Source organism: Hyalella azteca, unplaced genomic scaffold, assembly GCF_000764305.2.
Source record: "Hyalella azteca isolate HAZT.00-mixed unplaced genomic scaffold, Hazt_2.0.2 contig14630, whole genome shotgun sequence".
In the NCBI taxonomy this organism is placed as follows: Eukaryota; Metazoa; Arthropoda; class Malacostraca; order Amphipoda; family Hyalellidae; genus Hyalella; species Hyalella azteca.
The window spans coordinates 179565-202896 of NW_025944508.1; the positions used below are offsets into that span (position 1 = coordinate 179565).

General features: G+C 40.4%; 1 protein-coding gene across 2 annotated transcripts; it reads right to left on the bottom strand.

The window, feature by feature from the left end:
• Positions 1-532: 532 nt before the first annotated feature.
• On the bottom strand, positions 533-19630 carry LOC108679817. 2 transcript variants are annotated; one of them, XM_018168544.1, is made up of 17 exons: positions 19568-19630; positions 18083-18191; positions 13043-13128; positions 12509-12719; positions 8836-12186; positions 8414-8510; positions 7418-8054; positions 6897-7077; positions 6194-6421; positions 5406-5552; positions 4905-5156; positions 4289-4435; positions 3031-3960; positions 2623-2926; positions 2141-2275; positions 1447-1586; positions 533-1263 (listed from the first exon to the last, which is right to left on the bottom strand). In XM_018168544.1, exons 2-17 carry the CDS (start codon positions 18176-18178, stop codon positions 1141-1143), a joined length of 7065 nt encoding a protein of 2354 aa, XP_018024033.1. In that variant the 5' UTR covers positions 18179-18191; positions 19568-19630; the 3' UTR covers positions 533-1140. The 2 variants fall into 2 exon arrangements, with proteins under 2 accessions (XP_018024033.1, XP_018024034.1); XM_018168545.2 differs by lacking the exon at positions 19568-19630 and having other exon boundaries at positions 18083-18289.
• Between the last annotated feature and the right edge of the window lie 3702 nt (positions 19631-23332).

The window sequence follows — 23332 nt, forward strand, 5'->3', positions numbered from 1 at the left end:
GGAGCGCGCCGGAGTTGTCCGTATATGCTTGCAAAATTTGCTCCTTTAAGCAGGTTTCATTGAAGACCAGAGAATTCGATTTATTGACAATTTTCTTATTAGTTTTTTCAATAGATCGAACAATATTTTTATTTTGCACGGGTAAATCGAAAATCAGATTACCGAAGGTCATTTTTATTTCTTTAACGGCGTTTCGAATGTTTCTATCATTCATTATCAAGTTAAAAGGGGCATTGAGTGATGGAATTTGGCTCGACATAAGTACAAAATCAAGTAAATAGGATACTACTCAAAAATCAAAAATGTCAGGAATAATTACAAAATCACAAAAATAATTAAAATTAAAAATGAGAGCACCGAAAATCACTCCGAAAACTGTCTCAATGTTCTGACAAATCCAGTAGTTTGAAGGTTGATGGCTGGGGTCCTTTCTTTCTATGTTTTTCTATAAATGAGAAAATGCGCTAAAAAATTATTAGATAATTGGGCGGTACTAAGTAACCCAGGAATTAAATTAGAATAAAACGCGGAAAAATTAAAAATACTTTATTGCAGCAGATGCAGTCATGGTAAATATCTAACACCTAATCTAAAAAAATCTACTTCATCACAGTCTCGCAGAATGAATTGAATAGCCAAGATGGAATCATGTTTAACCGAATGTAAATTAAACTGACTTCAACTAAAAAAAGGTAAGAAAATAGAAGTTAATGCTTGAAAAATACTATAAAATTGGAAATAATTCCAAGGAGAACATAAATAAAATACAAGGAATTATCTGGAATGACCTTCTTTCTGCGTTTTTCAAGCCACAAACGACATGTAAATTGCGAGTTTGCCTGATAACCATAATGAAAAAGACTTATTATTTCTCGACACAGAGCTTCTTCAAGTAACTAACTTCAAGCTTCTTCAAGTAACTTGACCAGCGGCAAGTGATAAGGACAGACAAGTACATAAACAAGAAGAATGCTCTTCACTTTCAACAAAGAAAATCCAACTGCTCCCCTGAAGGTACGTCTTTTCTGTTTTTCCTTAGTGAAAGATTTTTGTTCATCTGGAATATGCCTCTTCCCCCGAAGGTGCATCTTTCGTGTTTTTACTTGATGAAAGATTTTTGTGCATCTGGAATATGTTCTTTCATTCAGGATCTGAAAGATTCTCCATCTCTTGACAGAGCCACGGCAGGAATGACACCACAGCGTCGTCGTCTTGAGCATCACACAGGCTTTGCACCAACGAAGACAGCTCCTGCAGCACCACCTATGGAGATCCCACTCGGGTGAACAGACATTAACAATAACCTGTTGTGGACTACCTTGATGTTACCGCTATTTTTATAGTCAGTTATTGTTATTTGAAGCGAATGTTATAGTCATTCGTATACAGGCGTATTGTTACTGATAATCGTTGTTATTGTAATCTTATTTGGTTCTGTACACTGACCGGTAACCAGGAATGCTGCAGCAGGGCTACAGCTTTATCGTGCAGCATTTCACGCTGCAGCAAACTGGCATCAACGCAAGCATGCAGCAGCTGCTGTAGACCTTTACTGCTGCACACCTCACCACTTCTGGACCGCAACTCTGCATATAAAAAAGCAAGTTAATGCACTCAACACATGAACAATAGTTCCAAGTCTAAAGAATATTAAACGAAAATTTTATTTAAATGTAGACAATAGTTTTAAAGCTCGTACAGACGTTCACTTCAGTAGCCTCGTCAGTAGTACGCAGGTCATAGGTTCCGACTGACTTCCCATTTTTGTGAGAAAGTCGGTACTTACATATATAAAATTCAGAAATTCTTCAGCTATGCATACAGCATTTGCCAAAAAACATGGGCGACAGTTATCATGCAATCTCGAAGAAATCTCCAGCTATAAACAAATAAAAAAGGCTAACCTAGCCAGAATTTCAACAAATACCCAAGATGAATTAATTGCTTGGATCATCCGTCCATGATTCGGTCAGATGTACAGAACTCTGATGCCAACTCTTAAGGAGAATTTATGGATCTCACGAGCAAGGTGGCTCCATTAGACACTCAATAATTAGTTGTTATTCAATTAAGGTTTATTATTTAGTTGTCATTTATGACAACTTAAGTTATTTTATTTGTCACTCATTAAATAGTTCACCAATGAGGTGCAGAACTCGTGGGGCCAGGACGGTGGTTGGGAGGGATGGGGGGCTTTCAAGAGGAGCGTCAGGTCCCCACAAGGCGATGTAGTCGTCCAGTACAGAGGGCGTCACGAGATCAGGGTACGCGGCACCTGATGGTAATAGAGAGTTACTTCTTCAGCTCATGAGATAAGAGCGTTCTCAAACAAAGACAGAGATACTACTCTAGTTACTGCCCTAATAGCGCGAGGCGGCTGTACACTGACTAATAGAGTTTCTTGTTCAGTTCATAAGGTAATAGCGTAAGGCAATGGCTAAAAAACTAATTCAGTTACTAGCTGTGCTCATGAGATTATAGTGTAGGCGATTGTTCACAAAGACACAAACTAAACCCATCTGTTGCATCGAAGTTGTAACCTAACACCAGTGTACGGTTACATCTTCAACAAATGTATATAAAAATGTATGGCACGGAGCGTGACCGCTTAAGACAACCCACATGCAGTAGTGATGATGTCCACCGAGAGCGTTTTGAACCCGCGCAGAAGAGGTGAGGTGATGTCTGCTCTTCTCGTCACGCAGTCGCGCAGCGCTACAGCGAGCACCCTCAGTTGCTCGGCGGTCACGGGGAGGGGAGGTGCAACGTTCGAGAGCTCCCTCAACACGCCATTGTGAGTCCTGACTGGGAGATCAACAGCACTCTCCTGGCAGGAGGTGGTCGTAGAATATGGCTGCCGCAGGTAAGATTTGAATTGAGGCAAGCCGGGTATCGTTAACGAATTCAGTAGAGCTTTTGCAAGAGCCTGAAAAAAAAAGAAAGCAAATAAAGGAAAAAACAATACCTTATAGGGAAATAAAATACAACAAAATAAAGTACAAAAAATTAAACATATCAGCAAAAACTGACCTTCATTTCAATCTTGAGAAGAGAAGGAACCGGGGCATCTTTGTCGTGCATTTCTTTCCCACATGAAACATGAGCAAAGGCAGCTTTATCTTCGGCAAAGACGTTAGTTGCCGAAATGTTTGCCAGGTCCAGCGTGTAATCCAAGAGTCCACTAGAGTTAAAATCGACGTCCTTCAAAAATCTATTCTGGCGATTAGAACTCTTTGCGGCGTTTTCTTCATGCGAAATAATGAAATTCGAATTAGATAGCACAGGGCTTTGGCTTTTGTCAGCAACACATTCGTTAGCTGGAGAAAACAGCCCACAACTTGAATTGTCTTTTATTTCTGTAGAATTAAATTTCGTGCGAGCGTTAAATAGGGTACCACAAGAAATGGGTATGCTTGGAGCTAGAGCCGCACCGGTTGATGAGCTTGACTGGTTGGCAGCAACGACAGTAGTACATGACGAAACAGAATTAGAAGAAGATAATGTGGAGACACAATAAGATGAACTAGTACAAGAAGAATAAGCATACGCAATAGCAGGTACAATAGAAGATGAAATCATGAACGAAAAAGAGCCAGAAGTACCCGTGTTAGAAATGGGAGCAGAATGTAAATTACTACAGAGGTCAGTAGGAGACTTCCCGACAAGGACTGAAGAAATTGATGCTGAAATGTTGGCGTCGGTAGACGCGGCTTTTGCAAGAGTGAGATTGTTAGGAAAATCTAGATCAGTAGTAGCTGAGGTGATTATTTTGCGGCAATTCACTGGAGATTGAATTGGCTGACTTCCATCAATAGAGTTGACGTTAGCAGTAATAGTGGCGACAGTCTGAGAGACATCAAACGCAGGGACGGTCACAACACCCATGGCAGGAGAAGCGATCTCGCAAGTTGCGGCCTCTAGAAAACTTGTCAGACTCCAATTCGGCGTCACGTTTAGATCCTGAGAAAAATTAAGGATCAATTTTACAATTAATAATACTAGAAGTAACTGATCCTAAAGCAGAATTAATCCCATTCTAAAATTCGTACATGTAGGTATATGGTATAATTAAGGAATGTTTTGCGCGTTTTTACTCAAGAGAGACATTCAAAAGGCACGGAAATAATAGAATATAATAGAAAAGCAATCATTTTTACAAAGAAAGCATACGGTATCAGCCACATTTAACGATCACCAGTCTTTCAAACGTAAAAAATCACCGACAAATTCGGATAAAAGGCTTAATAACATCAAGCTTGGCATGCATAAATTGGAACGGTCAACTGACCAGTTTAGTGAGAACCCTCCTGAGAGTGGTGCGTGTGACAGGGGAGAAGAGGGATGGAGGAGTGGTCGGGACCAAGTCATTTCTGAGCCAAGCAGTCACCCGCTCACTGCAGCTGCGCACCACCACCCCACAGCACACCGCAACCGCCTGCTGGAGGAACATGTATTGCAGGAGGGAATTTATATAATGAGTGCACCATCAAAAAGGATAAGTGCACCGCTATTTGGAATAAGAGGAGAGGTAATATAAATAAGACGCGGCGGAATAAAGGCGGACCAAAAGTACAAGTTGTTACTGAGAGATAACCAGTCCGGGCGACGAATTGACAGGGATGCTTCTGAGAGCAAAGCTTTGGCTCAATTACACCTGAGAAGGATAACTAGATTTTAATTATATTTAAGACCTTGCACCTGATAAGAGTTAGATGAACGCAATAAATGGAGAATGAATAATTTTTCCTTGTAATATTTTTGAGTTAATTTACAAACCACAGATAACCGAGGGCAGCAGTTGATTTGGTCCAAACATTGCTTAAATTGGAAGTAAATATTATTGTACAGAGTAAAAAAATCTAGCAATATAGAGAAATTTTCGGAGGCCAATATAAGAACAGGACCTTATCCGAGATATCACTAGGTAGCAGCATGCGTAGCAGCTGTTGTTGCTGGTGCAGTTGTTGTTGCAGGTGTTGCACACACTGCTGGGCAACTTGGCCACGCAAACTTGTCAGCGCCTGTAGCAGCTCTCTTTTGGCCACGGCCTCCACCTCGTCCGTTGAGCTGAACTTTGCACAATCTTGAATTGAGATTTCGGGTTCCAGGGCTGAAGATTCGTGCAAACCAAACTCCGAGTCAAAACGATCTTGAAGCTGCGCATGGAATAAATAGTGCTGATGCAAACCTGGAGCAAGAACATTGTAAGGGTCCACTAAAACAAACGGGTGTACTCTTATTACAGGAACACGATAAAAAACGGAAGATCTGTCATACAATTATTACTCTAACAAATACAATGGGCACAATGCATATGATGAGGAAACTTATGCAACTACTATTTCTACTAACTATCCTTTTTATCATGCATCAGAATACTATCCATACTAAGTACAAGGACTGACATCACGAGTGGCGAAGGCAACGGCAGCTGGTAAGAGGGTTGTACGAAGGTGGCGCAGGCAGTTGGTTGTCAGGTGGTCAATTACGAATGTAACACATTCTCGAACGCAAGCTGGCTGCTGGTGAAAGAAACTTTCCTCCAGCTGGTTCTGGAAACAAAAGGCGAAGGTCACACTAAATACTTTTCGAAATACGCCGGCATTTAGTAAAAAAAAATCTTCTAACTGGTTTTAGAAACTGAAAAAACGTCACGCTAGATATCATCGGAAACTAGCAGGCTGTTGCAAGAAACTACTTTCTATCTAATTTCGGAAACAAGATGCAACCGGCGCCACAAAATTCCGTTGAGATTGCCCTCTGAACAGAAGGTAGACTAATATAGAATAAGTCTAACCTCCAAGTCCCATTGGAGAACTCGCTTACCAGTATTCAAAATAAATCCAAAAATAAATTTCGTTTCTTTTCATTTGTGCAAATATTTCAAGGTACGTTCAGAAACTATTTTCAAGACATCCATCAATTAGGTCTGATACTTCGTGAGAATACGATTAGAGTCCACATAATTCGTAAGAAACGCGCGCGAAATTTGTCTTAAAATTTTTAGATCGCAAAATAGGATTTTCCCAGTACAAGTTTGAGCTTTTAACTTTTGAATCGTTATACTTCAACTACATTAATCGTTATAATCAACTACATTCCTCCTCACCAAATGTTTTAATGTTAAAAAATTGAAAATTCTTTACGGTGATACAGAAAGAAAAGTACAGCTAGCAGTGGTAAGTTCCGGCACCTGAAGACTATGTTGGCTGAGGTCTTGTTTGTTCGAGGGCTTCTTTCCTTCACTGGCGCTGCCGTCCGTAGTCGCGGAGGGTGAGTCCGGCTGCCTGCGGTGAGGCAGAGCAGAAAGAGGTGCGATTTTGCGGACGCTGCCGTGCGAGGCTCGGTCTCCGGAACCGTCCAACGCATTTCTGAGCATCCCTTGGAGCGGCGCGAGCTGAGGACACCACTCCTTCAGCAGCTGAGTTGAAATATGATAGAGTTACTAACATTAAGCGAGACTCGGGGTCAAGAAAAACACATAGAAGTGATAATAGCACTGAGAAGCCCAGCACTCCTAGAACAACTGAGTTCAAACAAGGTAAAGTTACAAACAATGCACGATATTCAGGGGTAAGAAAAATATGTTGAGGTAATACAGGCATGGAGATAACTTTCAACAGAATAATACGTTGAATTTAGATAAAAGAACACCCAGACTGATGGGTTGTTTGAGAAGTTGTAACAGTTTAAAAGCAATGAGGCTATTATGAGTAAGCAGTGGAAATGACAATCAAAATACATACAACGACGAAGATTTGAGAACAAAAATAGGTACATAACTAATCAGGAGCGTTTAGAACAAAATAATAATCAATATACACAACCAAATTACGAAACAATAATAAATATTTTCTTATAAGAGATTGAAGCAAGGATTCATCAACTCCACTCACATGAGAATCAACACGAATGTGTTCATCGAATCTGTGTGGGGCAGGAGGGGGAGAAGGAGGACACACCCCCTCAACCAGCTCCTCCCCCCGGTGAGGGGTGTCCGTCAGCGTCATGGTCACATCAGGTGACGTTACTGCCGTAACGTTGTCACGCGTTCTGCACTTCAGCGGCGTCACAAAACTGCAATACATTGTACCATGTTTAAATTAGAATAATAGTAAAAACCAACGTATGATGCGTCACAAACTGCCATAAAATTTATATAATGTGACGCCATCTAATCTGACGAAATCAGTTAATCTAATTCTAATTAAGTTAATTTGTTAATCTAATCAAAATCATAATAGTTGAAGTGTAAACAAAAGTAAATATGCCAAGTCACATAACTGATATCGAATGTAGCAGGAGTGAAAGTTCAATAAACGGAAAAACCGTATAGAACATACTATTATAAATAAGGTAATCATTAATGAAATGATGGTACACTTTGAGTTAGAACTTGTACATGCTCAGAACTCACCACCGAGGAGGTTCTGTAACGCTGTTCACTCGGGTGTTAATGGATGAGGTGGCATCAGCATCTCCATACACCGGGTAGCAATCCTCCTCTTGCTTAGTAATATTACACGCTGACGCGAATTGTGATGAAACAGGGGAATTTATGTCATGACACAAGACAGCATATTTTGAATCGTATTTGAGTGGAATGTTACTGTTGGAATGGTCTTGATTGCATAGGTGATGTGAATTCGCATCATTTATTGGCATTACGTTTGTACCGTTGGAACAATGTTCATCAGAACAAATAATTCTATTTTCCACGCCCTCAGCAGTGTTATACGTCACAGAACGGTTCCTAGAAGGAACATCGCAGGTATTGTGTCTCAAATGCATTTCTGATTGGAAATTTGACTCGGAGCGTTGACAGTTCAAACTCCCACATTTGTTCAAATTAGTGCATTTACATTTACTGTCTTGTACTGACTGATAAATATGCTGCACGTGAGGATCTGCCCGTAATACAGATTTATTTGGAGATACGGGACGTTGATGGTTGAGTATCTGGGGTACGGATTGCGGGTTTTTATGGTTTGAAATCTTTTTCTTGCTTGGAGTTTTTGAAAAGTTTGATGGCCGCTCTTGATTGCGCGTAGACTCTGGAGAAGAAGAGAAAAATTTGAATCCGTAACGGAACTTATTCAAGAGTAGATACAAGCAAATTCTTACTGGTGGCTTTAAATTTCGTGCCTGATACTGAAAAATACTAATCATGAAAATTATTTAACAAAATGTTTTCCCACAAATTGCAGACGGCTAGGTAAAAAAATAATAAAATTCATATTCATACGTAAAATTCAAAAATTCATACGTAAAAAAATTCAGGCTACAAGTTTTAAGTTAAACCCAACATGAAGGAAAATCTCTGGTAATGCAATGTGAACATTTCCGGGCCCAAATAAAAAAAGGAATAAAGAAAATGAAGATAAATACACCCAATGAACATCAGCGGCCTAACCGTGAACATGAAAGTTTGAGGAAAGATGCGAGGCGCAACGAAGGCTGCACGGAGATGTGTAGTGCTCATTTATTACTGCAACCGTCATCTTGTACTCCTGGAATAATCAAATACGTCTTAAAACTCTGACATTCATTAATAAAAGGTTAATTTGCATTTTAAATAAATATCGTCAAAGTTTTTATGAAGTTTTGGCTATAAGTAACGCATTTCTTATATTAATAAGAAATTTCCTGGTAAATGGGAATTTTTATACATAAATGAGAGTATAATTCTGAATATTTTCATATTGTTGTATAAAGATTTCTTTGTTGGAGCTGAAAATTTAGCAAAAATTTTACAACTTGCCTTGCACTGATTTATTAGTTAATTTATGGATTTTTATTGTGATAGGAAAATTTCTCTGAAACCCGACAACTAACCTTGATGTCTATGCTAGTGTTAGGCAGCTCGGCGTAGAAGAGACCATCTGGGAACACAGGCAGATCAAAAAGCCACCCCAACAGCAGCCGCAGAAACAAGCTGACTTCTCCTGAAAACGACGATTTTGTTCTTGCAGAACCTGGCATGTGATGGTGATGATGACAGCTCTGACTGAAATAAATCTCATTGCAATTTATAGGATTGCGTGTGCTGAAGACATCTTCTCGATCTTGAACATTTTCTTGTGGCATGTGTTGACAAACGCTTGAAAAGTGCGAATCCAAACTTTTTGAACAAGATGATTCTTCTCTGCCTTTCATTTGGATAGAATTCACTCCGTGATGAGAAATTTTAAAATCATGACCACTTGTTGCGATTGCATTATTGCTATTTTCAAAAGAATTGCTGCAATTTTCGGTAGAAGGAATTGAGTCCTCACAAAGAAAATTTTTCTCAAGATTTGACGTGCGGTCATCGTTAGAATTCATTTCAGTCCTAGAACCAATCATGGCAACTCCATTACAACCACACTTAAAAGACTTATCATCTGAAAAAGCATCGTCAGAACTAAAATTCAAAATACGACGTTTACTACCAATGATTTCAGACTGACGCTCTAATTTTGTAGTTTCTTTCCCCAGACTAACATCAGACTCGTCTTCAGCAATGATTGCAATATCACTGCTATACAGGCTTCTCCTACCGTGGCGGCGTTCAAGTACAGAACACTGATTTTCAGTTAATTCACGGGACGGCTTTGTGCTCTTTTCCTGCGATTCAAGTATTATTTCTTTGCATGTGCATGCACAGAGAGCAAGTTTGTACACGTGCATAAGAGCAAATACAGCTGTCTGCAGATGAGTGGTGTGAAGAGCAGCTACGTCAGAAACACTGAGCAGTTGTACACAAAGCAACACAGCCGCAACCAAGCATCCCTGCCTTGCACAGCTACGTAGCACTGAGCAAAGCGGCAGTCTAAGATGCACTTTGCTTCTGAGCGTGACTTGGTGCGCAAGGGCAAGCTGTGGCAAAGTCAGAGGCGAACAGTAAGGAGCAAACCACAGTAATCCCAAGAATTTTCCCAACACGCCAACCTGCCGTAATAAAAGAGATGATTGGCTGGACGAAGGAGATTCCCGTCGGTTGCTTGTAAGGCACAGGAGGTCACTGATTTTAGCTATCAGATGTTCTTCCAAAAGAGCACTGAAAGATGGCGATGCGCCTTCCATAATGAAGTCTTTGAAGAACTGTTGCACTCCCGGGAAAGAAGGGGCAGGGTTAACGGAAGAAGTCGTTGAAGACGGAGTTACGAGACGTTCTTGCAAGCGTTCAAATTTTTCTGGTTGACGGCGCTTGAGTGCGGAGAGAACATCGCCATCGTCGGGTTGTTTGAGTTCCTTTTGACCAGACTCACATGCACATAACAACTGCGCGACAAATAATCTTGCCAAATGGGCCGTGTTGCAAGGGTCTGGTCCCAACTGTAGCAGTGATCGAATGGCATCCCCGAGGCAGTAAGAGAATGACCAGTCAGGAGACTCGTGCTCACACTCCCACTCTCGAAGCAACTCGTAGAAGATGTCTCGTTGCTTCTTGAAGACATGGAAAGTGGTGTTGTCGGGAAAACTGGAACGGTTGTCGATCTCAATTTGAAAAGGAACACCTTTCATGGGAGATCGAGGGGTCTGCTTTGGAGAAAGATGGGTTGGTAAGCTATGAGCCAATTTATTGAGATCTTCTTGCAGAGATGGGCAAAAAAGTTGTACTCTACTGTTTTCGGCCAGCAAGCGCAAGATGGAGCGATCAAGCAACTTAATCAGATGCCTGGATCTCAACAGAACCGAAATGGCAAAATAAACGCAGTTGTGTGCACTGTACAGAAGGTCGGGTAGACCAGACTTGTACTGAGGTTCTACTTGGCCGTCGTCAAGCCAAGTCTTGACGGTCAAAAGCTGGAACACAAAGTGGAGTTCAGATGCTAAGCTCGGGGTCAAGTTATAGAGCAAAAGTTTAGAGTAAAGGTCAGCGCAGATATCAATACTTCTTCTATTGGTCACCATGGAAGGAGAACAATCAATTTGTTCTGTGTTCTTTGAAAAAGTTTTCGATACGGAGGTAGTGCCAGAAAAAATTAAAGACTCTTGATTAATCCCCACGTTCGTAGCATGATCATTTCCGACTGGTCTTTCCTTCTCACTTATTGAATCAGAATTGTTGAGTGAACTGTCAGATAGACTTTCTTTCGTGCACCGAACCCTTTTTACAATGCATTGTCTAGATGAAGGGTCAGAAGCTCCTTGAGTGTACTCAGAAAGTGCAGTTACACATTTGCTGTCAGCCGTTTTTGGCACTACGCGAGACTCATCACAACACCGTTCACCAGGGGCTTGGTCGCCAGATGGGACCTGAGAACCTCGAGCTTCTTCACCTATGCACGACGGTTCTCCAACAATATTTGTGTCTACATGTTTGGTTCTCTTCATTTCATCTTTGAGACGCTTCAACATCATTCTCTCTTCTTGCAGTCCACATGCCTTACCCAATTTTATTTCGACAGCTAAAGCCTTCTCTTCAAGCATAGGCGTGGCGCCTTCGGTCGTTTTCACCCCAGTATTACAGTTTCCACCATTCCCAACGTCTTCTGTTGGGACTTTAACTCGAGTAGGTTTTATCCTCTTCTTCTTGTGTCTGTCCAGCTTGTTGACAACGCGAGGTGAAGCTTGCGCACCGTTTGATGGTCGCCCAAGCGATGGAAAAGATGACGAGTCTGATATGTCTAGTTTTGTCTGAACACTTTGCCTAGTCCATGTGTTACAATCTGCAGCTCCAATGAAGTCAAAGCTAGTGCAGGCGCCAGTATACCTTCTCCGAGCAGTTTTTTTGTCTATACTTCCACCCATAAAATCCTGTAAGGTATTTCTAAACCCTGAATGTTTCTCATAAGTTCTTTCTTGATTATTCTTTTTCCATAGATTATCAAAACCGGGTGGCATTTCAGTGTCTGAAACTTTGTTTCCTGAATACGATCTCCTTCTGAATGCATCATTTCTGTCCGTTCTATCGCATCCTGGCGCTCTGGGTGTGTTGGCAGAAGATCCCCATAAACCAAATTCTCTAGAGCTGGTCAGGTTGGTTGGTGCAACACTCTTGGGAGTGCTTGAACACAGACGCCCTCTGCCAGGAGTGGTGCCCGAGCAAAGGGACTCAGTCGGAGACAAAAGTAAGGTCCTATCAGGCCCAACCAATTCTCCATCTCTTGGTGCAGGAGTGATGCTGGAGTTGCTGACTCCTCTTTGCACAAACTCGTCGGTGTGACAAGGAGACAAACCATCACTTGGGACAACACCCGCCTGCTCGCCGAGAATTAGAGTGAATTTCTTCTAGAGGCAAGCTTCATGCCAAGCCTATATGAACACTGAAATTATGCTTGGCAAGTTATAAAAAAAGTCATATATATACATTTTTTTCTAGAAGTATGGGATAATATTGACGATGCATAATATAATATTTGAAAATAAAACTTTACATACCAGGATCATAAAATGCTAGTAAATTCTATGTTATTTAAGCAAGCTGAGACTACCATCATTAATGATAGATCATCAAAGATGGATTTTTGGATTTTTTAGCGGAAAAAAATTTGTCTTAAATTTTATTGGGCAACTCTCCTACCTTGGCACGACTGGAGTGGAAGCCCCGTGACCTGGATGGAGTACCTCCAAAATCAAGCTTTCCACCAGCTCCACTCCGGGTGTTACGGTTAGTGGGGTAAATTCCAGTAGCTTTGTGAGGAGACACATACTTGACAGCCGTTATTCCAAAGGAAGGAGTGCTGGGGTTCTGACACTGCTGTCCGCCCGTAGGAGTATTGGGTAGCACATGGCTAAAAAGTTTATTACGTACATCTTTAAAAAGTCCACATTATTTGCATTGACATGAGTGCATGCTACAGTAATAATATGCAATACATGAGAATAAATAATTTATATACCATCAGTCTTAAAAGAAATTGATAATGATCACAGAGAGTAAAAAAGTCAAGCATAGATGAAAATGGTTAGCATGATAAAATAATAGGCAAAATGAGCCAGTTTAAAGCATTGTGCACAGACATATCATGACTACAAAATGATGTTGAATGGTATATCAACAGTTCTGGTAAAAAACCTACTGTGTTTTTTGCAAAAACACTTCCCTGTATCTCACCTGTTGGCTTGAATCCGCAGAAAGTTCAAAAATAGTTGCACAAACTCTTTCTTCTGCAGTACTGCATCACCGAGTTCAAGTGGACACTGAAAATAAAATGCAAGCATTTATATTGATGAAAATGTGAAATGCTTATTCAAAACAATATTATGCTTGTATGGCTGAAAGTAATAAGTACCAAGACAACCATAAACCTGGTTTATTGACAATGAAAATAAATATCTTCTTGAACTTGAACTTGAACTCGTCGGATGGTTGAGGCCTCAATCAAGGCCTGTTCATCTCTCCAAAGTCGAAGCCAACCCAATTCAATACAGGACCCTAATTCTGGCATTCTGGCTTATATAGTGATGGCAGGTCCCTCCAGTGATGGTCAAGTAAGTTTTTAAAAGAGTTCACAGATGTAGCCGAGACCACACCATCGGGCAGGTCGTTCCACGAGTCAACAATCCTGTGCGAAATGAAGTTTCCTCTCACGTTAAGCCAATATTTGCTCTTATACAGCTTCATGGAGTGACCCCTGAGTCGCGTTGTAGTGGCCTTAATGAACGTTGGGTGCTGAACGCTGTAGTACCCGTGCAGGTATTTGTAAACCTCGATCATGTCGCCGCGCAAGCGTCGGTGTTCCAGACAAGGTAGTTTCAGCAACCGCAGCCTCTCGGGGTAAGGCTTGTCCCTCAGTGAACCCAGGAGCTTCGTTGCTTGCCTTTGCACATCCTCAATGTCGCTGCACAGGGTTTTATGGTATGGTTGCCAGACACAGTGTCCGTACTCCAGCAGCGGACGGACTAGACTTTTATACAGTTGTACAAATGTATGCTCAGTCAGATGGTCAAATGACCTGCGAATTATGCCGACTACCTTGTTTGCTTTGGCGGTGCAATAGGCCACGTGCTCCTTGAAAACCAGCCCATAGTCCATCATCACTCCCAAGTCCCTCTCCACCCCACTTTCCCTCAGTTCAAGCTGCTGTTCCTGTCCCTTTCTCATAAAATATTTTCCTTCCGACTTTTGTACACCCAGCTTGATAACGCTACACTTTTCTGGGTGGAACTTCAGCAGCCATTTGTCAGACCAATCCTGAAGCCGGTCCAAGTCTTCCTGGAGACACACGGTGCCCTCTCTGGTATCAGTTCTAGCAAATAGCTTAGTGTCGTCTGCAAACATGCGCACGTTCGTCTTTACTTGCTGCGGCAGGTCAATAATGTACATGACGAAGAGTATCGGACCAAGAACAGAGCCTTGAGGGACACAGCTGCAGACATCGGCTTCTTCCGACCTGTTTCCATTGACTACAACTGTCTGTTTCCTCCCAGATAAAAAGTCCCTCATCCACTCCAGCACCTTCCCTCTTATCCCAAGTGCTGAAATCATCGCCAGTAGCCGACGATGCAGAACAGAGTCGAATGCTTTCTGGTAATCCATGTAAATTACGTCAACCCTCCCACCCTCGTCGACAACCCTGGTCCAGATGTCCATAACCTCGAGTAGCTGAGTGATGCAGGATCGACCTGGGACAAAACCATGCTGACTTTCGCTAATCAGGTTATTACGCAACAGGTGTTGCAATATTTGTGACCTCACCAACTGTTCCATCACTTTACACATGATACAAGTGAGACTGACAGGTCTATAGTTGCTAGCCAATGCTCTGCTGCCCTTCTTAAAGACCAGTGTAACTGTTGCTTGCTTCCATTCTTTAGGCATTTTTCCATCTGCCAGTGAACGTGCAAACAAAAGTGAAACAGGTTCTGCTAGTTCTCTTGCCGCCGCCGCCAAGATGAGTGAGGGAAAACCATCAGGGCCCGGGGCCTTTCCTGCGTGTAGTCTGCTCAACAACCTGCAAACAGAGGTTCGTGAATATCAAATCCACTATGTTCTCTTTTTCTCTCTTCTCTCTCTCTATATCTCGTTGGTTCCTTCTGATGTTACAGTAAAAAGCAGTCCATGACAGTCCTTAAAAATGACGTAGCTCGGTGTTGGGGTCCCGCCCGACTCACCTCCCTCGACCAGTCAATCTCCGGAAAATTGAAGTCCCCCATTACCATCAGATGCGAAGCGCCTTGTCCAGAAATCTTCCTCATGAGTTCATTCAATTTCTCCGTGTTCTCCGGTGTAGAGTTAGGGCTTCGATAGACTAGGCCTATCAACAGTTTGCTACCATCATGCTGCTTACTCTCCACCAGGATGTATTCCTTGTATTCACTATCAACGGCTTCACAAAGAGAAGGCCCCAACTCAGTCCTCACGTACAAAGCCACTCCTCTTCCTTCGCTGCTCAAGTTATGAAACAACTCAAATCCACCCAACGCCAGCTCACACTCTTCAACAGCAAATCTACTGTTCTTAGGTTTAACCTCGACTATTCCAACAATGTCTGGCTTGTGAATGCCGATCATCGCTTGCATCTCGTTTCGCTTATTCATCATTTGATCGGCATTCGTATACATGCATTTATAGTTGCCAGTAGATTTTTCTTTTCTTTCACTAGAATCACGCGTAAAATTCGGCTCCTTCCCCTTGTTCCATCCATTTACAGTTAAACTACTTTTCAGTGCAAGCAGTCCTATTTGGCGTCCCCTTGTGGGTACCTGCAAACATTCTCTATTTTGCCTCTGCGAAGGATCCAGTTGGCATACTGGTCCCCCGAATTTTGCGACTCCTGCCTCCGCCTCCTCAGTTCCTCAAAAAGTGCCGCTTCATCCACTCTCTCCTTGGGTGTGAGATCCCTGCGCATACCCAATCTAGTGAGGACAAGATCTCCGTTTCCTCCCTGCTCGCCAACCCTTCCGGCAGCCTTTTTTGCTCTATAAAAAGCTGCAACCACCTCATTCCTACTTGCTTCTGAATTGAAAGTTAGGCGCAACGGTCGCACCTTCTCATTCCCAACTGCATAAACTCCCAATCGCCTTAGATCCATAGGGGTCTTCTGCTCCAACTCGATTGCCTTCAGCAGCTGTCCCACTCTTTTCTCATCTTCCTTCCTTCTGTCATCCATTGTTTTCTCTTTGTCCTCACCAAGACCGAAAACGAGAACATTTGTTTTCCTCCTTCCCCTGTCTTCCATTTCTGCTAGTTCCTCCATTGTCGTAGCCCTGATCAAGCTCGCCACCTCATTCTGCTTTCCAGACGCATTGCCAGTCGCGTGCACCAACGAAATTTCTTTTACAGTCTCTATCATTGCAGGTGTAAACTTCCCGCTCGCCATCTCTTCCATCCTGCTGTCCACCTGGGCCACCCGGCTCTCCATCTCTGCAAATTTACCTGACAGCTTCTGCACTTCAGACTCCAGCTCGATAAGGCTTCTAAGAAACTTAGACGCCGGCTTATTACATTGCTTGGAGCAGAAATAGTGGAAAAGTGGGTCAGTTTTTCCAGTATCACAAATTAAGTTGTAGGCTTGGTCATCTATTTGCTCACAGCTACAGTGGTACCATACAAGGCAGATTTCACATTGCAGCGCCTTATCCTTCACCAGAACTCTCCTTGAGCAAATTCCGCATTTGACCGCTCCAGGACCCCTCCCTGCACCACTCCCTCCCTTACCTCCAGCTACAATATCCGCCATCTTCCCCACCTCCACTGCTGTTCACTGACACTTCTCGGACTCAGAAACTTGATGTTCGACTCCAAGGGAACACTTGAAAAGCCGCCTCTTCACTGGCACATAAATCTATCAAGTTATGTGAGGAACAGTTGACGCATTCACTATCTCTTCACTGGAGCATAAACCTGTCCAGTTATGCTAGGAAGAGTTGAGCCAACCAAAGGAATCAGTGGAGTTCAGTCACAGCAGTGACGCTTTGTCAGCACAGCAGTGACGTAAGGGTGACGAGTGTGGGAGTTCCAGCTGCCAAGAGCCAAGTATTTCCACCCTTGCCAGTCACCAGCACAAATCTACAACACTTGTTTGTCACACTCCTAAACGCTAGCAGAAAAACTGAGCATTATCACTTTAGCAACTGTCACTTTAGCAAAACTGAATGAACACTTGTCACAGATCTTAGGGCCGTAGCCCGCTTCTAGGGTGAAGAGGACTCTGTAGGAGATCAGTAAAACGTGGTAAAGGGAACAGTGAAAATTCTTCATTTATCTCAAACATTTTGAAAGAATCATACAGCTATTCTATTGAAAACATTGATTGCGGAAGTATTTTTACATGAAAGATGAAGATTAGCTACAAAAATTGAGTTTTCATATTTTATATATTATTTTATGTGATGACCTAGAAAAATTATTTAGAGTAATATATCAACATTGCATTTTTTTCAATAATTTTCAGTAAATACAAACTCATTCCAATAAGTAAAGAGTGAATATTCTACATAAGTACATTCATATGTTTCAACACATTGACTCTGAAGTAGCACATATGCATACCACAAAAAACGCCTAAAACTCAATATATACCGTACTAGTATATTTGTGAATACCATTGTAAAAATTCCATTTATTTTTTTTAACTTAAGTAGGACGTACCCCTATCATAAGTTTTAGCCAGCCAATGCAATTAAAAAAAAACGAAATCTCGGAATTTGTCCGCAAAAAAAGACTGTCTGGCAACCCTGTATTCGTAATACCTAGTACAAAAAATGAAATAATAGTGCAAGATAAAGCAATCAGAGTCAATGTGTCAAGCAAACAAATGATGTTCATAATTACAAGCATCACTAAGAAGTTACACTAACTCAAAATTCCTTAAAAAGTGTAGGAAATACCTATAGTGGTATATATATCTATAATAGTACCTGCTGCTGAAAAGTTGTAAATGGCAGATATGATTAATAGAATTATTCCAGTCATTGAAATAATCAGAAATATGAGTAGTACTAATGATATCACCTATTCTTTCAAACTACATATATGGCCATACTTCACAGTATGGGTGCACATGGGGCAACAGTGGATTCAGATTGATAATGATTCCTAACATTATTTGTAATGACAGAAATTGTTCACAAGTGTGAAAATAAAAATGAAGATTAATTCAACATTGGAATGCATAGTATCAATGTAGGGTACAATAAGATACTGCCTTACCTCATTTTTTGAAGAATAATCTTCACTCACAATCCAGAGGAATACATTTTCAACTGATATCTTGTTTTCTAGCAAATGCTTGATGATATGGGCCATTTAAGGGGAGTGTCTGGGTGGAAAAAAATTCATTTACTAATGTACTAAATTTTCTGAAATATCAAGCACAAAAACACTAATGCAAAGGCTTTTTTCTTAAGATTTTTTATATATATAAAGTAAAACATGAAAACAGTAGAAAGGGAAACTTTCATCAAATCTAAAATTCATACATGAAGTTCATGATATAAACGTTTAAGATATAGCTAGCAGGAACTTTGGAAGGAAAGTGGCAGTCAGAATGCATCAATTAAATGCTAAAAAGCTTAATTTGTAAAGCAGCCAGCTAACTACAGTGCCAGAAGTGCCATTTGTGCTTGAGGAACAAATTTGATATCAGATGATTATTTGCTAGGTACCTTGGTAATTTCTTTGAAAGCAAATAAGACAAAAGAAATTATTCACATCTAATTAGCACTTCGCTGATGCTGTAATATTTCAAAAAGGGTGCTGAATATGCTAGGTCACATGGGCTTTGCATGGAGCAAATGTTCTATTTCACTGTGAGGAAGGCACCAACAATTCATTTTCTACTTTGGATCTGAAATGATGCATTGTAATTTACAACTTTCACACTTCTGTAGAGCAGTGTGGAATTCTGAATAGGTAATATATTTGATGTTAATATAACAAAATGGATTGAAAGGCCTGCAGGTTACACTGTTCCCATGTCAACCACAGGGGGGATTAACTCATAACCCACTTAAGTGAAGCCTAATTGTGAATTGTCTAATAATGGTGTAAGTAAAGAGTTGCCAAAAGAGTTATGTTTTATTATGGGACTTTAAAATACAACTGACATGCCGATAAATGTACAGAGACAATATTGCTTATAGTGCTTTAGGACTATTGTGACTTATAATGTTTGGTAACTAGTGATATGGAGTAGGGAGCACGGGATGGGCAATGGCACACAAGGTCCTCAGACAGCTGAAAGCTATAAAAATTACAAATGAAAAATATGTGCATGATGTGACTATGATGCTAAACAGGTTATAATCTATCATGCCAAAATTTAGAGATTAACTTGAGGCAATCATGCTATAGCTGAATAATGAGTTCAAACATTTAGTAAATTAAGGATTGATAATTTAGTCTAGTAAGTTAGGTTGCAAGAGTTATTGGTGCAAAAATTATAATTAATAAACACACAAGCAAACAACATTGGCTGTAGATTTGACACAATAATGCAAGTGAAGTTATTTAGGTAAAACAAGGACTGCATCACCACCATGCCTGTGAACACTTTAAATATAAAGTTACCTAAATTATGGTAGGGTTGTCCTTCAGTAATGCAGATAAATAATGCAATGGTTAAAAGAAATGTGGACAGTACAGTATTGAGAAAGACACACATATATATAAATTATCTGGAAGAATGTCACTCACCCAACAGTACTATTGCAGAATTAACTTGATGCATTTAACTGTCTTGGCAGCATTTCAGTTACTTGCATAAACTTGGCTTGAATGGAATTTAATCAATACATCTGTTCTGAAACAATATGAAACAAAAGGATGCATCAGGTATAAAAATTGGATTAATGACACAGATGGCTTGAGTGGCTAAACAGCAATAATGCCTTCTGGCAACAACACTGTTGAGGGTCAGCCTGTCTAAAGGTCGATGGTCCGGCCAGTATAATACCAGCACAGGAAACAAAACAAAAACAAACTCAGGAGATCAAACAGAGGAAGAACCAGGCAAAATGTATTAAATAGAATCAGAGGTACATGAAGGTGAAATATGAAAGTTAGCAGGTTAGTGGAGATGGGACAGCCCAGGGCTATGACTATGAGTGACGGGGTGAACCTAGCATGAGAATATAAATAACCAGCAGCCCTAAGTCCAAACTGGTTTGAAATTCATGTGACTGTGACGTTGGATGCATTCAAGCATTGATTGGATCCTTGTTACTGTGATGATGTAAGCTCTATTTTTTCCAATGAAACAGCTGTGACAGCTTGCAGAGACTTGTCAGTGATGATGATGGACTGAAAGTGGAGGTATGCTGGCCTTTCCAGATTTTTAGGTCATGCTTTCTGTTTTGCAATGTTTACCAGTTAATATATTACCCCTCTGGAATTCCACACTAGTTCTAGTTCTAGTTTTGGTCCAAAACTAGAACTAGAAAATCTGACCAAAACTAGAACTGGGTTCTAGTTTTGGTCAGATTTTGACGTTGATCGGACATTTCATTTTGGTTGTTCAACATTTCAACCTGAAATCAACATTTATTCAACTTTTAAAATTAGTAAACATTCAACATAAGCAATATCGATTATCGATGTTATTTCAACGTTGAAATAAGGTTGTTTTATATCTGTTCTAGTTTTCATCAGTTTTTGACATTGATTTGACATTTAATTTAGGTTGTTCAGCAATTCAACCTTAAATCAACATTGATTCAACGTTCAAAAATTAGTAAAAAATTCAACGTACCAATATTGACCTTATTTCAACGTTGAAATAAGGTTGTTTTACATCCGTTCTAGTTTTGGTCAGATTTTGATGTTGATTAGACATTTAATTTGGGTTGTTCAGCAGTTCAACCAGGGCTGGAACCAGGAAAAGTCCTATTTTTTCTGAAATATCGCAGCTCTAAGCCTCTAAGACTAATATCATACAATTTCAGGAGGTATGAAATTTTATGGCTCTTATGTCATGTATTTTTGTTTTGATTCGAAAAATCGCCGTTTGCACGTCGCAAACATATCATTTCAACATCCAAAATGTTTCCTTGAAGTTTGCGTCGTTTCAACATCCAAAATGTTTCCTTGAAGATTGCATCGTTTCAACATCCAAAATGCTTCCTTGTGGTCATGTCAGACAGTCAGAGTGGTCGGATTGCATATCAATGATATCATGTGTTCAGTTGCCACTAAAGTCAAGAGACAAATGTTAGTGTCAAATAGTGTGTCTGTTTGATGACTGTTTTTAGGGTAAAATTAAAGATTTGGGGTAACATGTGCACAGGACTTTGAAAATAAGTTTCCGGCTCATAAATGGCTTTTCGTGGCCAAAATATGGAATTCATGGCTCGAAGAAATGGAATCGTGGCTAGCAAACCCTGGAACCCATAAAACCACGGCTCAAAAAATACCAGGGTGCAGAGAATGATAAAGATTTGAAAGATCTTCGGAGACGAATTAGCAGACAAATTTACATATCCGAAGATCTTGCCGACGCCATTTACCAATCTTCCCAAAGCTTCGGCGACGCAGCAAAGTGAGCCAACCTTCCAGAAGCTTCGGTGATGCTGCCAATGATGCTTTCTGTGAGGCTACGTTTTCCGCAGAAGCAGAACGGAAGAAAAACAAAAGAACGAAACACCAATGAAGTCTAATGAAGGACTGATTTTGGCAAATAGTACAAAGTTCAGGAGGTTGGAGGGAGTTTTAATTTTGAAGGTTCATAGCCTCAGAGTTATATTAAATTTTGATCCACCTAGGGTCATCCTGAAAGTCTAACCACTACTCTGAGAAAATTTGTACTTGCTACTTAAAATTTACCATGTCCATTTTATTTACCAACTTGAAAAAAATAATAAAATCCATAATTTCCAGTAAAATTTGCATAAAGAGCGGCCATATGAAGCACTGAATTTTCAGCAAAAGAAGCAGGGATTGCGTGAGTCTTTAATTAAACTTTGTAACACGCAACAGACTCTGAAATATTCAATTAAATTACTAACTTTAAGAAGTGTTTGTTCCTTAACAATTTNGAAATCGATGGCCCGCCGACAAACTTAATTATTAATCCTTAATATAATGTCCTTATTTCATGACTTATTATTAATCCTATCAAGTCCTGTCAAAAATATTTACTTGCGTTAAGTGCGGTTGCATCAACTACTGCCTATACAAGGATTATCTGCAACGTTTACCGCGTAATCATATAACATAACATAACATAGTGATGCCGGCGCTGAAGTGTAGGCCTGATGTGGCCTGTCGCCCATTCTTTTCCTTTTCATGCCTTGTTCATAGAAGATCTAAAATCGTGTCATTTGACCGGATCTTTTCATGACTGACGATAGTTTGAAGTAGCTACTAGACTTCCAACGGGTTTGATATATATGATATATCGTACTCATTTATTAGAAAGTCACAGTAGAGTGATCATATGATAATTTATTTACATAATTATTACCAGAATTATGATATATTATCATAAATTATTATTAGAATTATCAGAAATTATTCTGAATCAAATTTGATTCCGCCGGAACACTGGTGTTACTATCATGGAAAAAATATTGAAGGATATGCAAATAATGCAGTGAACGTTAAATTGCATCATCGCGAACACCGGGCTTGGCGGTATCGTTTCTTGCTCACCAACTCCAAGATGAAATAGTTTAATCTGTATTTCAAACGTATAAGAAATTTTATCTTCTACTAATATTTACTAAATAGTTTACCATCTATTCACTACTAATTAAATGGTTCACCTTCTCTCTACTACTAAAGTACTAATAAAATTTAGATTTGATTGGAATTGGAATTGGGGTGCGTGGTGACCTACGGTCACGACCTTTAAATTGGTCATACACGCTGCCTAAAAAACTTTTACTAGCATCAAAAAATTAAAAGTTCACACTCTTATGTTAACAAAAAAGTTCAAATATACCATATTCACAGCTGTCCTAAGAAAAAATATAAAAAATTTGACAATCGCAAAAAATTAAAGCCACGTACTAAAACAATTCGGCACGTTCACACGTCTTCCCACCCTCCCCTCTCTCAACCCTCCATTCCTCAAGACCCCACTTACAACATCATCCTCCTCTCCCTCATCATCCACGCGTTTTCCAAATATCTCTTCACACTCTCAAACATAGCTGCAGTTGCTCCCTCAGACAGACCCGTAATTATCGCCATCCACTCTTCGCTTGTTCTCTCATGCCCCACCTCGTTAGTCTCACCTATCTCATTCAGAATCACTTCAATCATAGACTGACGCTCTCTCTCATACGCCCCACATTCCATCAACAAGTGCTCTACAGTTTCCTTCTCATCCCCATCACACATAAAACATTTATCTTCTCTCCTTTCATTCCACCTGTATGTACGTCCATTCACACCTAGCGCGCCTGCCCTAACACAAAACAGAAGGTCCCCACCTCTACTACCATCATACATACATTCACA